Source organism: Anguilla anguilla, chromosome 16 (assembly GCF_013347855.1).
Source record: "Anguilla anguilla isolate fAngAng1 chromosome 16, fAngAng1.pri, whole genome shotgun sequence".
NCBI lineage: Eukaryota > Metazoa > Chordata > Actinopteri > Anguilliformes > Anguillidae > Anguilla > Anguilla anguilla.
In genome coordinates this window covers 17688027-17708550 of record NC_049216.1, presented here as the reverse complement: position 1 = coordinate 17708550, position 20524 = coordinate 17688027, and the positions used below count along the sequence as shown (strand labels likewise).

The 20524-nt window shown below is 43.8% G+C and overlaps 1 protein-coding gene across 3 annotated transcripts in view; it reads left to right on the top strand.

Annotated features, from left to right (window-relative positions):
• Positions 1-4608: 4608 nt before the first annotated feature.
• The window catches only part of LOC118214775 (GRAM domain-containing protein 2A), a 36124-nt gene continuing 20208 nt past the window's right edge, over positions 4609-20524 (top strand). The window contains exons 1-2 of one of the 3 annotated variants that reach the window (XM_035394990.1): positions 4609-4740; positions 19543-19656. In XM_035394990.1, coding sequence (XP_035250881.1) covers positions 19553-19656 — 104 coding nt within the window. In that variant the 5' untranslated portion in view covers positions 4609-4740; positions 19543-19552. Of the gene's footprint in view, positions 4741-5618; positions 5847-19542; positions 19657-20524 lie in introns of those variants that run through there. The other 2 variants (XM_035394988.1, XM_035394991.1) reach the window with 2 other exon arrangements.

Genomic DNA, 20524 nt, shown 5'->3' with positions numbered 1-20524 from the left:
GAACTCTAGGAATGTGGCATTCTTTCAGGTAAGCAGGAGGGGAACTGGGCGTCGATCCAAAAACTATTTTTTTGGCCAAGCAGCACTGAAGTTTCATTGTAAAAGTGATTTACACTCTCTGCTGGAGGCCAGGCGAGGTACACACACACTGCACACACACCACACACGCACTGCCACACACACTGCCACAATGCAGGGTCACCAGTACTGGATCTGTACAACATTTAATAATTGCACTGATTTTGCATGTTTGAAACCTGTTTGCAATTCCAATAGGTTGCCTAGCTCATAGTGCACTACTGCATTAGCAAACTGCTCCAATTTTCTCAATGTCTATGCCTTGAGAATTTACAGCACTGTTATTTAGAGTGTGGCATGTTTTGCGTTCAATGGTACTGCTGACCTATTTCAATCTGACCATTTCTCAGTACATTAAATGGTCACTTTTTAGTAAGTCATACTCTACATACCCACGTGTATCCATTTAATAAAATGGCATGGCTGATCAGTTTGTTTTAATTTGTGAACAGTGATGGTTTTTTTCTTTCTTTTTTGATTTCTTAAGCATTGGAAATACTTATACTTGATGTGCTATTCATGCTCTCTCTGTTTTTCCACTAGTATTATTACATTCATCAGAATGGGGCCTTGCCAAAACAGTGTCAAAAGAAGATTATATATTCTATATATATATATATATATATAAGCGGAATTATTATTATTAAAAAAGTGAATGGCCTGTTTATATAAGCTGTAGACGGAATGCTAAGTTTAAGGAGCCTGATATTCTGTGAGCATGTGTGTGGTATGGTATGGTATGGTATGGTACCTGTTTCTTTGTAAGTCAGTTTTTGTGAAAATGGAACCAAGAGACTTGGCAGACAACCGCCTGTTTCCTCTGTGTTGCTTTTGTCTGTCATCGTCCGTCCATCAAATTGCATCAGAGCGGAACTTCTCCTTTTAAAAAAATGATGTGACACTGTCACAATACCCAGATCACACTGGACCGGGTACGAGAGTAAAGGGGCTCTTGATTTTATTTGTCAGGTGACGTATGACTGCTTTACCTCACAGCTCCTGCAGTGGAGAGCAGCAGAGAGCTTTCCTTTCATCTGTGCGAGCAGGAGTCTGGTAAGGTGCTCTTACTGGAGCTTACAGCCAGACGCTGTGTCTGTCTTCAGTGACACAGAACACACAGCTGGTTTTCTGCACTTTGATGTCGAAAGACAGATGCTGTCGGGCATGAGCGGTGCACAGAAAACCTTTGAACTGTAGGAACTACTTTCTGTCACTAGGGGGATCTCATTTACCTCAGAAATATTGGAGGTGGACGGCCTGAGAAATTGTCCTTTTAAGGTTTCAGTTGATAAGCAAACGGCTCTTTTTTGTGCAGGTTGACATCTGACTTGACGTCACCGACCCCCATATTTTATGATTTGGAGCCCCTTGGGGTTAGCTAACCAAAATACTAGCTAGCCATTTAAGGATTACTTTTAACCTTTCACATAATCACTCACATTGCCATTGCCAAAAACATGAAAAAGCCTATTAATAAACAATATGCAATCATGAACCAGGAAATATGTTTGTGCATGCGCAACCTTGCAGGAATCAGTATAACTTAAAGCATGTTGTAAGTAAGCTAAAGCATGACACCTCTGTACCATCTGCACAGGGCACATAAGCCCCTTGAAGACCGACCTTGTTCTCCAGTGTGGAGTTTCAGGCAGGACTGTGCATGGAGAGACACTTTTACAGAGGTGTAGCAACAACTGTGTTAGAGACCTATAAATCTCAGGAATGCAACCATAGATGTGGGGCATTTCATGCCTTGCACTTTACGAACCTCGACATGTACAGATCTGTGTTGACTTCTTTAGCGAGAGCATGCGAGTGATTTGATATCCAGTCTGATAAAATATGTGTTCAGTGATTTCTGAAAGGTGAATCACCGCTGTCCCTGGTGTGCTGCCCTAGGTGCTGTCTAGCAGTACCTGATATTACTTTACTGTCTGTCATAAGAGGCATTTATTGCCTCGGCTTTGTGATATATGGTTTGAAGAGATTGGGGGGCGGGGTGGTTGCAAACGTGGAGTGATAATATATTGTATGTGTCCCTACAAACCAGGGTAACTCAACCCTGCTCACATTGCGTCTTTGTCTTCTTCAGAAAAGATCTTCAGATATCAATTTCAGTCTTGCCACCTCTTCACAGCCGGTGAAAACATTTCTGTTATTGGCTAAATTCTTTCTTGGTGGCAGTTTAACAGGCGACTCGTGCAGAATGTAACAAAATAACCTGAACCCTGTTATTTTCCAGTCCGGCGTCATCCTTGATATCTCCTAGCTCGCCACAAACATGTTCTGTACTTCAACAGCATGATGAGGTAATTAAGGCTTCTTCCCTCATCCTGTAATTATTATTATTGCGGACCGTCTGTGCAGCTGGGAGGATAAAGCCGGCTTGATTTGCTTGAGCATGCTTGATTGTCAGCGTTAGGGAGAGGCTCGAAGCTGCAGGAGAATGGCCTGCCCCTTTCTGCATGATGCACCATGGCAGTGGATTACATGGGGATGATTTTTTTTTCCACAGTGTAAATGTGAAATGTGATTATCCCCGTGTTGGGAGATGAGAGGGGGGAGGAGGGTGGGGGAAGCTGGAGGAGGGTGAGGGTAGGAGATGCTGATGCAATGGGTTTCCACCGGATTCCTTGCACGGGCGGCTCACTGACGAGCAAGGACAAGCTCGCTCCGGCTCGGCGACGCCACAGCGGCTGAGAGCGTGGGGTTCATGGGATGCACACTTTACGCGGCCAGCCCTAAGGCTCCGGCGGACGGTCCCGACCTGCAGAGATCCCGGCTGGGTGGATACGAGCGGACGCCAGCACCCAGGACAAAGAAAAGGTGAGCCGGCTGCCTCCGGGCGTCCCCAGCGTCTGCCTGTGTTTGCAATCATGCGTTTTTCTCACAGGTTTTATGACGGAACACAGTTTAGCCCCTCCCCTCTGCCCTTGGACCCCTAACAGTGTCTGTGGTTACCCCACATTCCCTCCATTTCTAAGTGTGTGTCCTGGCTGTTCCTGCTGGAGAAGCTGTGATGTGGTCTCAAGGTGTGCTTGGAATGCGAGGGTGTCCTGGGGCAGGTTGAGTTCCCAAGCTTCCGCTCTGCTGAGCTCACCTGATTACTAACTCTGACTGATTCATATTCAGCTGAACTAAAAGCAGCCTACTTGTCCTGTACTGATTCCTTACAATGAAGGACTGTTTGTTCAGTATTTATCTTCTGCGTAATCAAATATTATGAATATTATTATATTTGTGGTCCTACTTTCAGTGGAGATGTGACCTCTGGAATCTCCATAAATCTGTGAAATATCCTCAGTGCAACATTGAAAACTAAATCAAACTTTTGCTCTCCAAAGTGTGACATGTTATGTGAAGAGCTTATTGCTGATAAAAAATAATCTCAAATCATTGGTAAAACGGTACTTAGAGTGTATGGTTCTGTTCTGTTCTGTTCTGTTCTGTTTGAGTTTTCATTGTAGATATTTTTGGCATTTGTTTCTGGTCTGTTGTGTTTTTTTTTCTGGTAGTTTTCCACATGATGATTATTTTTGCTTGGCTGTGCATCTGGCGTGTATATACAGGCTGCATACAGTAATTACTCATCAAAGAGCCCCTGTGATCTCCAGGGAAACGGCCCGTGCGGTGACTGACTTGCCGTGGAGCTGCTCCTGGGAACGTGCTGTTTCGGGCGGTCTCCGTTTCGGCACAGCTGGATATGATGCACATTCAGAACTTCAGCTCCCATCCCACTGTAGAAAAGCTCAGGTCAAAGGGGCTCCTACACGGCAACGGTTACTCGTATTGCCACGGTCATTACAAGAAAGAACAGCACAGCGGCTGCATGATGTGTGTTGCTCTGTGCCTGTGTACTGGGGGAATAGACATCATCAGTCTCCAGTGCCATGCTTACTGGGCTTTTCATAGGCCATGAAAATCTCTGAGGCATAATACTAATCTCGAATGCAGCCAGCTTTTTTAATTATTATTTTGTGGTATGAAACTCTATTCGAAGGCTAGTGCCTGCTAGGTTATGAAAGCTGCCTCAGATTAGTTTACTGGGATGTTTTCAAAAAACAAACAGAGTCTCTCTATCAACTGCCATCACACTTAAGCAGAATAACAGCCATTCCACACCATGTTGCCGAACTTCTCATTAATACAATACGATGCATTTATAGAAAAATGTCAGTTTTATTTGTGCTCAAACGAAACATTCCCTTTTTTATAAGATCTAAGAAATGTATTAATATTATCACATTCATTTCACCCTGAAAATAGTTTCAGTATAAAACAAACATTTTTGGTCGCGGTAAATGAAAAATGTTTATGGATGTGGATCTGAAAAGAGTCTAAGGAGCTAAGGACTGAGCGAGAGGTTGTTGTTGTTTTTCTTGCAGCTTTTCTGGGAATCAGGCGACCTGAGTTAGAATATAAAAAGCCCCATACAAATACTCTGGCTTGACCACTTGTGTGAGCAGAGCTGTGGTTGCCATGGAGGCGACCCTTGTATAAAGTCTGAAGGAAGTGCCCGATACCTGTCTGAATTGGTGCACGGCCTCGCGCCAGAGGGGAAAAAAAAGCATGCTTGGGATAGGATTTCGAGTGTTTTCTTCAGTGGTAACATCTAATCGTTAGTTTGCAAAAGCTTCATGCTCAGGATGTTTGCATCGATGGGTAAGACAAATTGGTCATTGTGTGCAATTTCATGGATAGATTTCTCAGCACTTGTGCCAGGAGTTGCAGACTGTAGGTGAAGCGGCGCATTCTTCCTTTCAGTTGACCTATTCCTAAACGAAAGAGAACAGCACGTGGACTAACAAAATAGATAATAAATACATAAACAAAAACCAAGCGGCACAGCGGAATCTGCATTGACTGGTGCCTAATGAGAGTTTTTTTCGAAGGGGGGGCATCGGAATCAGTTTATGAGAGACGTCTTTGTCTCCTCTACCCAGCTGCCCAGTTTAGTAATACACGTGGCAACGTCGGACGCAACTCCTGTGCTGCCAAAAATGCTCTTGTAGGGAGGTCAGACGATTTTTATCATTAATAACTTGTGAAATCAAGGTTATGAATTCTGCAACCAGTAAACAAATGCATAAATATGCCCGTGTTAATTTATTTTAGTTTGAAATTTTGTTCTTGGTTTAAAAAAAAAATCATTCTCGTTTTCGAGGGGTTCATGTGAAGTACAAATAGGATACACAAATGCTTATACAGTGTTGCTCCTGTTTGTTACAGCGAGTGATTTTATTACAAAAATAAATCAAGTAGGCTATATTCATTATTGAATATATGCTCATAGGCTACATGCAGTTAATAACATAGGCTATAATTGACACCTGGTTTAAAACTGCATTGTAAAATGTAATAGTTTTACTTTTCAGCAAATAGCTTCCCTAGGCTATATAGTCTATTAATCGCTCTTATTGGTGGACTCAGGTAGCACACCATCAATATGTGCAAAGATAAGTGCAAAGGTGTTTAAGAATTAAAGATTAGTTACAGTAAGCTACTTTAAAATCCGCTATACGTGTGCGTCGAGTAAGGCACTGCCCACTTCAACCAGTGGATGCTCAACGCAACAAGTTAGCAAGCACAGACCCAGCCTCCTCGCTGTTTCTACCGTCGTGTTGACAGCTCGGCTGAATGGTGTTTTTTTTCGCCTTCTTTTAACATCGACCTTTTCGAACGATGCAGAGCTTCTACCGATTCTTTTATCCCCAGTCGACAGAAGAAATGACTGTCACCTGTGCTGTAAACCAACAATAGCGGCAAAGGTAGGTTTATACCAGTAGCCTAGTAGACAACATGGTTCCTTAGAAAACGGCAGATTTGTTTCAGCCTGTGCTTGAACCGCTTGGGTTAACTGTAAACCTAACCGCTTTACAAAGAGCCGATTTTTGGTTCCGATCTGTTCATAGTTACATCGGATATAAGCGACGTGGAAACATGAATACATTCTCGAATATTTGACGGTTTGGTATTTGAACCAGGGAGATTAATGACTGCCGTTTTAAATGCAGTCCATGTTTATACTGTACGAATAACTCAAAGCCAGCTACCTGGAAGAGCACCGCCAACCACAGAATAAATGAGCTAGTTTACTAAAAAGAACATCCGATAATAGGCTGAAACATTACCACGTGCAAACTAACTCGCTATATGTGTAACAACTATAAGATATCGTTTCAACACGTAACCATTTGGTTAATTCCGTAGTAGGAGGACGCTGGATATAGGAGTTTAGTTTTATTCTTGGTTTTTATTCACTCCAGTGGTTCAGTACAAAAGGTTTTAACGCTAGCCTGCTTCGTAGCCCTAAAATGGATTTGGGGAAATTCCTGGTTTGGTACGTTTAAGGACAATTTTTGAAAAGCTTATGTGTAGTCGAAACCAGTCAATTAAATGCACTGCTTGAACAGAGTTGAGAAGTCTGTGCTATAATTGTGCTGTGAGGGGCTGTATGTGGGCTACTGTAGCCTACATGTAAATTAGGTTCATTTTTCACGGGAACATAAGCTCTCGGATATCTCTGTTTGTATTGATATTCATCTCATCTGTGAGAATTCACTGTGACTTCCCCTGATGTTATTTCTGAAGTTGACTAATTTTCAGGTTAAAATACTAATACAGAACAGAAAATGGAATCAAAGCGCTAATGTGTTTGCTAAAAGCACGCAATACAAGTTTGTTTTGTTTCGTTTTTTCTTTATGGGTATTTATTCAATAGCCACAAACAAACATTCCACATTGCATGTAAGACGGGGACTCGTTCTGCATTGTTCTGTTTGGGTTAGAATGTTTGAACTCCAAACTTAAGCATGTGTACATACAGTCTAATGTTGTTGTCTTCCCCTTTGTCTGTCTTTGACACAAATAAACATTTCAGTCCTCCAGCATCAACAGCCGATGCAAACCTACAAGTGACCTGGTAATTAGAGCACAATCTTATGTCCATCTGAAAATGTGGGAACTGCAAGTACCAGAGGGGAAAATAATTATGGTGCAAAGGGCTAAATGTTACAAACACCCTGCAGAGGGGTCTTACTTCACTAAGTTTATATTTTTGTTGTTGATTGCTTTGTATGGTCATTAAGTGAGAGCATTAAATGAAGCCTCGCCTTGATGGGTAATTATACACAGTCTTGCACTTTTTGGGGAATTTTTTGGCAAAGACATACCAATCAGAAATGCCCATTGGAAAGCTGGCTCGAGGAGAGGGAAAGCAAGGCGTGGTTCTTTTCATGAAGTAAGTTGGTTAGTAGTCTAGTGAAATGGGCTCCACCCAATGGCTGTGGCAGACCAGTATCAGCATGCGTAGTTTTTTTTTTTTTTTTGGGCCGACCCTGTACTCTGTCTCCAGTTGGCTCTTTTTCTTAAATTGAGTTTTTCATTTAAAAAAATTTTCTCCCCAATTCAAAATAGCCAGTTGTACCTCTTGAGTTACCTCAGAGCCATGTGCAGCTGCACTAGCATGCCCGAAACACTGCGTCTGCACCCACATGCCCAGGAAACTGCAGCTGTGCTCACATGCCCGAAACACTGCGTCTGCACCCACATGCCCGAAACACTGCATCTGCGCTCACATGCCCAAAACACGGCATCTGCCCCTGCATGCCCAGCAAACTGCATTTGCAGTCGCATGCCCTAAACACTGCATCTGTAGTGTGCAGTGAACTCCTTCGTTGCACTCATTAGTAAGTAGTCATTTTGTGAGGAGTGCTTCTGCCAGTCAGACTTACTGATGACAGCCGGTAGCCTATAAGTGTTTGTCTGTTTGTTGCCCAGTTGTGTCCCTCTGCTGCAGTCTCCTGGTCATTGTCAGCTGATCTAGTCGAGGCTGGAACCTGTGATTGTGGCAGCCAGACTGCTCTCCTGATGAGCGCATTTCCTGTGTCACTGGAGTGTCTCTGATTGGCTCCTCCATAGCTGTCAATCACATGCATCAGGTCTGAGCCTCCCACTTTGAGGACCAGTCTCGCGTTCACATGACAAGACCCTCAGTCTCACGCATTTCAGTGCCAGCTCGTGTGCTACATTTTCAGCATCTTAAATAGCGAGTTTATTATTAATAATAATAATTAATTTTTGAATAATAATAAACTTTATCTGTGTATCACCTTTCAACCAAAAAGCAGCTCTAAATGATTTACATCAGACAATGGTGTTGGCAACAAATTTGGTAAAGCTGAGTAACAAGTACAGAGAGAGAAAAGTAGCCTACAGGCTACAAATTGTGTTATCTGCCCCCCTCCCTATCCCCACCCCTTCACAATTTTTTTCAAATCTCGACCCCTGCAGTTTGTCAAATATCACGCTTTTAGATTTCTGAATCAGGGAGCTACAGTATGTTTATTTTTTGTTAAAGATGTAATTGATCCTTTTGTATAAAATGTGTGCAGTGCTGTTGCAGGAAAGACAACATTTTGATCAGACACATGTATATGAACATGTGAAAATATTATTTTTGAGTCCAGAATAATTGCTTGATTTTATTTTCTGATATAAGTTATTACTTTTGAAAGTTGGAATGGAATCTTCTTCTGAAGCGTGCATGTAAAGCAGAAACAGGCGTGGTTCAGCTGTAATGGCCATGCTTCAGAGCTGAAACAGGATGGAGATCTCAATGGCCTCGCTCAGGATTATGGCTTTGCTTTCACTAAGAAGTGTTAAAAGTCCAAAGTCCGTGTTTGTGTTTTTCATTGCCATTCTGGCTGGCTCAAGGGCTTGCTTCAGTACATCATCACTGGAGGTATTTTAAAAATGAAGGGGCTGGCTGCATGAAAAGTAGCTCATTTTAACTTTATGCAGTACTGAGCAGGTGGCAGGCATATTTTTCAGAGCCAAAGGCCTGGAGCGTTGTGCTCGCCTGCAGATGTGTCATCTGCAGAAGCGGAGGTGATGCACGTAGCTCAGCCGTTCAACGCATGCATGTGAAAACAGAAACAGAACCATAAGTCTTGAAATAAGATTATCCTCAGTAATACCCAAGGGTGTGGGAAAGTCATAACCGCCACATCCTGTCTGAATGTTAGATTCTTGGTGCACGTGACTGATCAGAGATCCAGTCACCAGAGTTGGGTAGAGCTTCCATTCACAGCTCTACCCAGCTTTATTGTTGATATATTCCATTTCATTTGGGACAGAGACTCTGTAAAATGGTGTTTTGTCCTATTATATAGAAGACATAATTATAGTGAAATTATAGTGTGAGGATTGTTTTCTTTACTGCTTTTCATTGTGGTTGATTTTACAAAAAGCACTATTGCTATCTGTGGACTGTCAACTATGGGAAATGATTTCCATTTAATGGGGCAATTAACCCTAATATAAAGTAAAGCTAAGCATACACTTCACTGGAGTGTTATCTATCCATCCAGATAGTTTAACTGAGATTTGGCAAGTTTTCTAGATATCCGGTGCAGCTCAGCCTGATATAACAGACCTGAACAAGGCCAGTGTTTGTGGCTCTCAAAGACATTGTGCCCCAGAATACTGGCGTGCTTTGGTTGAGACTTTGCGCGAATGTACAAAGCTGGCATACATTGGTTGAAAGTAGTTTTCGATGAAACTGTACACGAAAAGGTCTCAAGAACTGTACACAAAAATATTAATTTTATTTTTGGGTGAACTGCCTCTTTAATCTCTCCATCCTATTTTTGATTCACACAAAACCGTCATCCTAAACTACGTTTCTATTGTTTTTACCTCAGTCTAACCCTGCCTGTTTTACCATCTCTAGTCCACACTGCTTGTAAAGCAGCAGAAGGAATGGTCCCCCAGCCGGCCACCTAATTTTGGTGCTTCTCGGTGAGAGACATTCACCTGCTGGGCACGAAGCTGCCTCTGCTCACGAGTTGGTTTGGGACCTCTGCTCACGAGTTGGTTTGGGACCTCTGCTCACGAGTTGGTTTGGGACCTCTGCTCACGAGTTGGTTTGGGACCTCTGCTCACGAGTTGGTTTGGGACCTCTGCCATCAATTTGAGACACTGAGTGTTTGAGATCAAGCAGAAGAGGTGCTAAAATTCTCCAGCTCTGTTTGTAGGCTGAGAAAGTTCCCCGGCTTCTCGCCTGTTCTCTGGAAAAAACTTTGCTGCCTGTCTTGTTTTTGTAGTTCCTCCTAGAGAGATAGGCTTTCAGTTCCTCAGGTGAATGAGGATTGTGTTAAACTCCTATTTTTAAAAGTCCTTTCTTGAGTACTGGGAAAACAATCTCCCTGGCTTCTGTAAACAGTCATCTGCTCTCTGGAGCAGGCCATGGTTTGCTTGTGTTCACATTACATTACAGGCATTTAGCAGACGCTCTAATCCAGAGCGACTAACAGAACATTTTATACATTCTGCATTTACATTGCCTCCATTTATACAGCTGGATATATACTGAAGCAATGCAGGTTAAGTACCTTGCTCAATGGTACGACAGCAGTGTCCTACCTGGGAATCAAACCTGTGACCTTTAGGTTACAAGCCCACTTCCTTACCCATTATGCTACACTGCCGCACACATGCATGCAAAGAATAAAGGTGGTTCGTCTGCAGAGGGACGGTGTGGGCCAAGAGAATATTTCCCTGAATTTGCATTGCAGAAAGGGAAAATGCATTCACCTCAAATGCTTTGATGACTTCTCTGTCAGAGGAGCCTTTCCTGCTGGGATGGCATCTCCAAGCAGTTGTAAACGTATAGCTTGGTTTCTTACTGCCCTTTTAAATGCAAGGACCACACAGCTTTGCTTTGATGTGTTCATCTTTAACATGTTGTAGGCCTTCTGTCCTCCTTTATGGATAGAATTTTTTTTTCGTAAGGAGAGAGTGCACCTGGTATGCTGAGAAATGCATTTGCAAAAGCCTTGACGTTTTGAGTTGACCATCTAAACTGTCAGATTGTTGTAAATGTTGATGTTGCAAGGGGCTTGTGGTGTAAGTACAGAGTGTGTTGTGAGGTGAGAACAGGAAATGACATCAGGCAAAATGTGACATCTCATTCAAAATCTCCAAATGATAATCAGTGAGAAAGGCCTTTCCAAATCTTTTGTGAAAGCTATGACTAGCTCACATGGCACAGGAAACCAATATTAATTCCAGTGTTTCTTAATTTTTTAATTTTGACATATATGAACTCCTCATCACGTGATTCTGATAGAATGTCGTGTAGAATGGGCAGTTGAAAGAACTGCATTCCTTGTGTTGCTTTGTTATTGCTGGCCTATGCATCATCAGCTGATGCTTGCAGTGGACACTAAGTCGCCAGTTGGCTTATGAAACGAGTACTCCAAAAAGCGATTAGCTTAGCGCAAAACTCCAGTCCAGTTGTGTGGAGGATGAAAAGTAGAGGACAGTGAGAAGTGCTTTGTGGATATCACTCTTTTTTGCACTAATTTTCAGGTCATGCATCTGGCTGGCAAATTATATGGAGGCACTAACGAGGGAATTAAAGCAAGAACATTATTCAGCTCTTGAGGGAAAAACAGCAATCTAATTTATAAAGGCGAGTGTCTCCTGCTTTCATTTTGAGGAAGAACTGGACCCTTTTATATTGAGGGGCTTCTAAATGTATGTGGGTGATAGGGGAGTAACTGTAAACGGTGAGGGTTTAGATAAAGCACGCTTCTGAAGTGTGGTTTATCCTAAAGGCGACTCGACTGTGGCTCCCGAGCTCTTTCCGTCATGTGGTGGACCTCTGGGTCATGGATTCCTGAAGATCTTTAACGGGAGTCGCCCCAGGCGTGCCAAGCTCTTTGCGTCCCTTTGCAATTAAGATATGGGTGGTGGGTGGGGCCCAATCCCCCGCACTTTAATAAGTCATGTGGTGCGGTGGGTGGCAGTCTCTGTAGGGTCTTCTGATTAGTGCAGGGGAGGAGGATGTGGTCTAGGCGCCCTTAGGCCTTATTTATGCTGTCGGCTGCTGGGGGCGGGGGGGGGGGGGGGGGGTTTGGGCACGTTCCCCTTTAACAGGATGCCAGGGCTGTGTGTTACTTACTCCGGAGGCACTGATTTCTGTCTTAATCAGCGTATGGTGACTGCAGCAGCTGCTTCCATAGAGGATCGTGTGCTTGGGTCGGGTGCTGTGCGTGGGAGCAGGCGGGTGGAGTTATCGGGGGCCGAAGTGGTGTCGTGCACTTTAAACAGTCACTGAATCTTCAGATAAGTACCGGATTAAGGTAATTGGATTCACAGCCCATCTTGTGGCCTCCCAGTAAACACGCTTTAATAGGAGGAGGAGGATGAGGCTGAGGCCTAGTAAGTGTAGTTTAATGAAGAGGAGGTGATATTTTTTAAATGGGCTATAAAGGAGATGAGGACGGGTCTCGTAAATATTCTTTAATCAGGAGGGCGAATCAGTGCTGGATAATGGGCTACATTAAAGAGGTAGATTACATCTGGTACATGTTCCGTAATGAAGGTGAAGATTAGTTCTGATTTATGCGCTGTAATAAAGGTGAAGATAAGATCTGGTGGATATGCCAAAATCCAGGTGAAGATTAGATCTCATAAATGTGCCGTAATGAAGGTGAAAAAGTGAGACGCAATATTGAATTCCAGTCACTGAATGGTGAGAAACAAGAGATGGTCTATGTGGAATTTCCCCATACAGCCTCTGTCTGCTCTTTCAAGCATGTAGGCTGTATACCTTATGCTCTGACATATGGTTTCACTTATAAATGGAATGGAACTGAAGACAAATGCTAGCCAACCTAGGCGTGGGCGTTATGGCCGAAATATCATATCGCTATACTTTCTGCCATTTTCCAGGTACATAATACGTATCGTGATATGTTATGTAATCCAGCTCTGGATAGCCAACGACGGGGAATGCTGCGGAGCGCTCGAGGACGGTGGGCGGAACTTTAGCACTCTATGGTAGAGCAGAAACAGGTGTGTCGTGACTCAGAACTAACGTTACTTATTTACGGTAGGCAATGGCAGTCTAGTCTAGTAAGCAGTCGATTAAGGCATTAAGAACTGCATTAATTCTTAACAAACAAAAAATCAACAACACATGCAATCTGACGTGGTGTGCCTAAATCTTAGCATTTTTCTTTTGTATTACTTAACAGTATTTCATCTACTTGTGTTACTATTTGTACTATATTTTTACGTAAGTTTGTGTGTGTGTGTGTGTGTGTGGGGGGGGAGGGGGGGTAGTCTTTCTGGCTTGTTTGAACAAGATTCAAGCTGTGACCCTTAAAATTTGAACAAGTTATTACCTTGTTTGAGGGCCAAAGGTATTTCCTTGTTCAAATGCCAAGGGCATTTCATCTCCTTGTGTTACTGTTTGTACTGTATTCTTACATAAATTTGTTTGTGTGAGAGGGTTGATTTTTCTGGTTTGTTTGAGCAAGATTCAAGCTGCGATCCTTGACATTTGAACAAGGCATTACCTTAGGCCATTGACAAGGTGTGCCTCAAGGGCGTAACTTTAGTATGAATTTTAGGGGTGTGAAATGCATAGACACCAATAACTGCAACCCTCTAGGGGGGTCCAGAGGGCTTTTTAAAAGAACAGCTGTGAAACGATCATTTCTGGTGAAAAACAACAGATCAGTAAGCCTAGGTGTTTGTCACAGAAAATATTGGCTGAAGTCACAGAGTAGTCACAGCAAAGTTGTGGAAAATCACGGCAAACTGAATAAGCTGAAAAAATCAGTTTTTTTTAAACATTCATTTATTAAGTTCATTCATAGATCTTTTGCTCAGCTGTGGGAAATGATTGAAATAACACGCGCAACTTGTAGCAGCAGTAACAAGTGCTTGAAGTTTTAAAAGAACATCTACGGGCGTCGGGCAGTTGCCAGCAGCTATAAAACAGCCGACGAGTGAAATACTTTGATAGGCCGGTGCATTTGCTCGCTTAAATTGGTCCATCGTGGAAAGAAAGAGCACGCCTTTTGCCTTTAGCAAAATGTTGTTTGAAATAGTGCGTGCTGAAATTGCATTACTAGAATAAAATACGTGTGTCTCTTTGCTTTGGTGCAATATGTTGGTCATTGCAGGGGTTGAGTCTCTGATGAGCGCCTGATGTCACTGATGTTACAGTAACAGGGTGAGGAGTGCTGGGCATCAACGCTGTTGACGGGCGCTGTCAAATGAGAATCTTGATCCCAACGCATTCCACAATCTGTATACATTGTTGCACTTTGTTTCTCCCAGCATTTAGCAATAGGCTATTGTTGAAATGTGTAGGCCTATACAAATAACACCTTATGCTATCTTGAGGTTGACAGTTACCAGTCAAAACTGCTAAAAAAATCACAGAAAGCACTAAAAATAAAGGAAATTGCTGAAATGGCAAAAAAATGGGGGAAGTCAAGGAATCCGTGGCACCTGCAACTTCCGTGACAGACACCCGGCCTTACTGATCAGTATATCCCAATCACATCATGAAATTCCTATCTTTGTTGTATGAAATTATTTTTCTCATCATCATGCTGTATTATTGGAAGGTTATTTGGCCTGTTTTGTAATATTGAGGGGTTGTAACCCCCCAATCACCCCTGTAAATTATGTCCTTAGTGTGCCTATTTCTGAGTAGTACAGGAACAGCTGAATACCCACTACAAATGGACTCGTGCTGTTGCTATGACAGCAGAGGAGATCGCAGCGCTTGCGCTTGCTTCTCGTGGCCGTTGGTGCTCGGCTGTGCGGTGGGAAAGGTAGCAGCCTGCTTCGGGAAGGCGGAAGGGCGCACTCATGGGGAGAGGGCACAATGGCGGTCTGGGAAAGGGTCGTCATGGCCACAGACCGTTGTTGTGCTGCTGTTTCCCTTCCTGTGGATCTTTGACGTTGCATGACTAAGAATGCAAGGCAACAACAGCACAGAATAAGAAACCTGCAGCTCTTGGCACAATCATACCCCCACCCTCGCTCCATCAAGGGAGGGGCTGGTATTCACCTCACTCTCTCACACACTCTCTCTCTCTGTGGTCTTAGGCAGTGGGAGCTGTCGGAGATATTTCTGCCTGTGCTGGAGTCTTCTCAAATCTTATATAATATTCTCCAATGAGCACTCTGAGCACCCCGCCAGTCATGCTTTGCTTGCAGTCACAGTGGTTGTCGACGGTATGAAAGCTCTTTTGTGTCAGACAGGCTCTGTTGCCAGCCGAGCACTCTTGCTTTCACCAGTGTGATTAGATCTCTGCTAATCACTGTGCCCGCCCTGCAGTATCTCCCAGCCAATCACAGTTCCCGCCCAGCTGCCTCTTCCAGCAAATCACAGTGCCAGCTCGGCAGTCTGTGTCAGCCAATCGTAGTGCCCACCCTGCAGTCTCTCCCAGCTTCCTCTGAGGACTTTTTAAGCATCCAAACTCATACAAAAGAAAGTTGATGCTGATGATATTTCGGGAGGACAAAATGTGCTGAAGTGTGATGAGAGTGTAGCAGAAGGGCTGTAGTAGGATTATGCGGTTGAGCTATACCTGTGTGGCTGGTGCGCACAGCATGGCCTCTGTTCTCTCTCAGTGCAGCAGACAGAGGGCAGGTCTCCCCCAGAGTGTCCACACATTCTGCCCTCCACCACACCGCTCCCACTGCTGTGATAACTGAGAGTAAGAACAGCTCCTGTCACAAGGCCTGCCATCAGTCTGAAGTGAAGCCACATATGTGCACAGCTCAGGCGTTTGTACAGAATACAGAAATAATCTGTGTGTGTGTGTCTGGTTGTGAGTCTGAGTGTGTGTGTGTGTGTGTGTGTGTCTGGTTGTGAGTCTGAGTGTGTGTGAGAGTCTGAGTGTGTGTGTGTGTGTGTCAGGTTGTGAGTCTGAGTGTGTGTGTGTGTGTGTGTGTGTCAGGTTGTGAGTCTGAGTGTGTGTGTGTGTGTGTGTGTCAGGTTGTGAGTCTGAGTGTGTGTGTGTGTGTGTGTGTGTGTCAGGTTTTATAAAGACTGATCTGAGAGCCCCATCTGCTGTGGTCTCCAGTGCCTCCCAGCCGTGTTCTCAGGGCTCACCCCTCCCTCTCTGAATCAATTATTCTGTTGTCTCATTCCGCTTGTCCCCAGCGGCTGCCCGAAATAGCAGCAAGGGGATGCCACAGATTACACCCACTAATCCAGCCAGGACCAATATCCGAGAACGACTGCTAATCCAGCCAGGGCCAATATGCGAGAACGACTGCTAATCCAGCCAGGGCCAATATGCAAGAACGTGGGGTGCATCGCTAAACCTTTCGAGGACAAATAGACGGTCAGACACAGGAGGGCTGGTAGAGCAAGGTGAAAATGCTGCACAAAAGCACATTTGGCATTTTTGGTACTGGGTCTGTGTTGGTACCATGGTTGGAACATGGGCCAAGCATAAGCGTCACAGTACGTTTAGCACCTGGTCAGAATAAGTCGGTCCACCTGTCTTTGGGTTTACCTGGCCTTCATTATTATCAAGCCAGAGAATCATTTTATCCTTGAGAACTCGCCTTGAACTTGAAGAGAGTTATCAGAAGAGTAGTCATCTGTAAGGCATGATACGTGTTATCATCTTGTGGCTGTTCAGTAAAGACTGTTGCCTTTTTTTTAAAAAAAAGCAGGCGAGAAAGCCTGAATAATTATTTAGCTCTCAAAATTGCTAATAGTTTTGCTAAATTTGCCACATTGACAGTTAAAGTGTGTGGGGGGTTTTTCGTCAGTTTTTTTTGTTTTGGTTAGCCTAGCGCCTTTATAATGAGAACATGCACATACTCCCCCCACACTAGTCAAATGATGAAGCCGCACAGTCGCTAATTGGTTTGAGAGAATCCTCATCACACACAACCTGCTCTCGCTCCTCAAGCTTCCACCCAGGCTCTCACCTCTATTTTTAGTGCCTGTTATCAAGGGTTCCTAACTGCACAGTTATCTTTTGCACCATATGCACTGATGGACCCCAGACTCTGTCCACTCAAACAGCGTGACTCTGCGTCTGCATCTGCTGTGTTTCTCTGTGATTCTGCAGCACTGATTCGGTTATGTATATATTTGTCGTGGACCTGCTTTTGTATTTTGGATCATTGTCTTGCTGCGTGACCCAATTACACTTCAGCTTAGGCTCACAGATAGATGACTGGACATTCTCCTAAAGAAGTGCAGTCATCCAGGTTCCATGGCAGCAAAGCATCCCCACACCATCACACTAAAACCAGCATGTTTGTCTGTTGGTATGATGTTCTTATGTGAAATGCTGCATTTGCTTTCCGCCAGACATGGCGGTGCTACACATTGGTGGTGGGTGAGGTGAGTTCCCACTCATCACAGTAAAGCACTTTGAGCATTTGGAAAAGTGCTGTATAAATGCAATGATTCATTCATTCATTCATAATGGGATCCATGTTGTTCAAAAAGCTCCACTTGACTCTGTCCATAGAATATTATCCCAAAATGCTTGGGGATCCTTCAGGTGCTTTTTTACAGATGTGAGACAAGCATGGATGTTTCTCTTGGTAACCAGTGGTTTGCCTTGCTTCTCTTCTATGAACCCCATTTTTCCCCAGTCTCCTTCTTATTGTGGACCTTACCTGAGGCTAGAGAGGTCTGCGGTTATTCCGATGTTTTTCTGGGAACTTTCGAGACTTCCTGGATGAGTTTTTGCTGTGTCCATGGAGACATTTTGGCAGGCCAGCCGGTCCTGGGAAGATCCACCTCTGTTCCAAGTGTTCTCCACTTAGAGATGGAGATGGCTGCCACTGTGGTTCGGTGGAGCCCCAGAGCCTTATAAATGGCTTTGTAACTCTTTTCAGACTGATTTTTTTCCTCAACTCTTCTGGAATTTCCTTTTATTGTGGCATAGTGTGCTTATATGAACTTTGCGGTGACTGCTTCACTCTGATGGTAAGGTCCAGTATGAGTGGGGTTTAGATTCAGCATGGTTTGCTGCAGTCAAGCCTGGCTGTGTTCAATCAACTGAATCTAATTATCAATTTATTGAGTAACTAAGGGGCCAATTACTTTTTCACGTGTGATATGGGTGTTTATCATCAAATAAATAATTTTTTTTTAAATGTGTTTTGTGTCTACTCTGTTTCCCTTTGTATAATAGTACATTTTGTCTGAAGATCTGAATCCATTCAGTATGACAGATATGCATTAATAGAGGAAATCTGGATGGGGCAAACACCTATTTAAGGGACTGTATATATATACAGGTGTTCAGGATAGCCTAGTGGTAGGGTGTTTCACTGGCAGCTTGTGGAGTTCGAGCCCCTGGTGGGCATACTGGGATGCTGATTTGTATCTGGAGAGATTAAGCTGGGTCTCTACAAGAAAAAAAATCTGTGTTAACCCAACGAACTGTTCCAGGGGCTTTACCCTTGTTCTCTCTGACTTCCACCTATTCTCTTGAAAAAGAGACATGCTCTCCATGGTTACATAAAGTATTTTGTGTGGCTTTACATGTGTGTGGTATGTGTGTAAATATTGCAGTCGTGCTCTCACACAGGTCCCACATACAGTCATTGTGCTGTTTAACCAGCATGAGAATTGCAGGAAGTGTTGTAGACAAAACATAAACCTTCTCAGTCCTAAAACAATGTGTACCTTACCATCCACCTACGTACACACACACACACACACACACACACACACACACACACACACTGATCCCCAGCACTCCTACACCCTCCCCCTATGGAACTCAGACGGGGCTGTTTCAGTCCCTGCCTGCTCGAGGTTCAGGCGCCCCTGGCAGCTTTGGAGTGAGGAACTCTGCATCAGTGGATCAGCGGCTGGCCTTGTACTTTACCCTCTGGCCCTGTTTCCCTGATAGGTCTATAGATTACGGACCTGCTGTGCACTTCCCTGACCCAACGTATGTGCTGTAATCCGTAGTCATTGTATTGAGCTCATGTGCACTGACCTCATTGAGTTAACCATAACAGAACCTCATTGGCTGCCGGTGTACAAATAAAGGTGATTTCTGTTTTCTGAAATTTCTGGGTTCCCTCCCCTTGAGCACAGCCTTAGAGAGAATGCATGTGGTTGTGTTTCATTCGATTACCCCATGCTATAGGCTGTCCGAGTCAGGCTGGGAGTTACTATTCAAATGAAAAACAGCAGACTGCCTCAGGGACAGAGCGGTCTGGTATTTCTAAACATTCTGCCCGCTCTCCCTCCTGTGACTCGGCTAGTTCTGGTTCTCAGGGCACTGATGCATATTAAACCCCTCAAGGGGCCCCAGAGAGCAGGAAAGATCTGCGATTTTGGTGGAATTGGCCTGCCTGGTCTGTCCTGCAGCTCTGTTTAGAAAGAGACGGGAACCAGCCGAGAGCCAGTTTGTCACACCTTTAACTGTGACCTGGAACATGTCCGCCAAAGTCTGCTCCCAACAGGGAAGATGCCTGAGTGTGTTCTGATGTGTGTGTGTGTGTGTGTGCGCGCGTCACGTGTGTGTGTGTGTGTGTGTGCGCGCATCACGTGTGTGTGTGTGTGTGTGTGTGCGCGCATCACGTGTGTGTGTGTGTGTGTGTGTGTAGCCAGGCTGTGCTTTTGTGACTCTGTTGCATGTGTCTCTTTCCCAGGCCAAAGACGATGACGGAGCACCAGGAGCAGGGTGAGGACGTCAGCCTGCTCGCTCCCCAGGACCTGGCAGATCCTGCCAAGGAGGATGACTCACACTGCCCCCCACAGTTTAGGTATGGCATTGCACTCCAGGCACTGTGTCATGCTGCACAATCAGAATATTGATGTGTCAGTGTCCCTTAATTAAACATAGACTGAAAAAAAATCAGTTGTCAGCAGATTACCCCGTTACTCTAAATTGTACTCTGCTCAAGAATGCAGACATAAAATGTGTAGCAAGTTGTCTACAGAAGAAAAATACTGCAGCTTAAAATATGAACAGAATTAATAATTTTATGAATAATTTAATAATTGTATAAATTAATAATAATTTTAAAATGAATAATATTATTCGTTTCCCACAATTTTTCTCCCATCCTGTTTTTCTGAGAAGAAGACTTTGTTGTACAGTTTGTTCTAAATTAACCTTGAAATAACCTTGAAGTGCAGCCTCAGAGAAGGCATTTTTATGAACTTCCTGGAAAGAATGTGGGTGGGATCTTCCTCAGATGAGTTCTGAATATAGCAGCCTTCTGTCTGAGGCTTTTAAAAGGACACAAACCCAGACATAAAATCCAGAGAACGGAAAACTACGGCATCATAGCCAGTAGTGGCCCCCTCTTGGACTAACATCTCTTTTCTCCAACAAAAGAACATACCTGATTCCTTATGATGTACAGAACTTTAGAAATAACTTTAAATAAATCACAAATTTAAAAAAATGTATTTAACTGAAGTTACAACTGAAATGCACACTGTATTTCACATTATTTTCCATTCAGTTTTGCATTTAAGGAAGTGGCAGTTTTGACCAATAAAGGGGACTTTTTGTCTCCTGCTGTTCACAACAAGTTGCTACCTGTGCTGCAACAGCTCCTCTGTCTCACTGAGCTAAGGGAGGGACAGACTAAGAAAGAGTGAACACAATTGGAACCTGCGGAA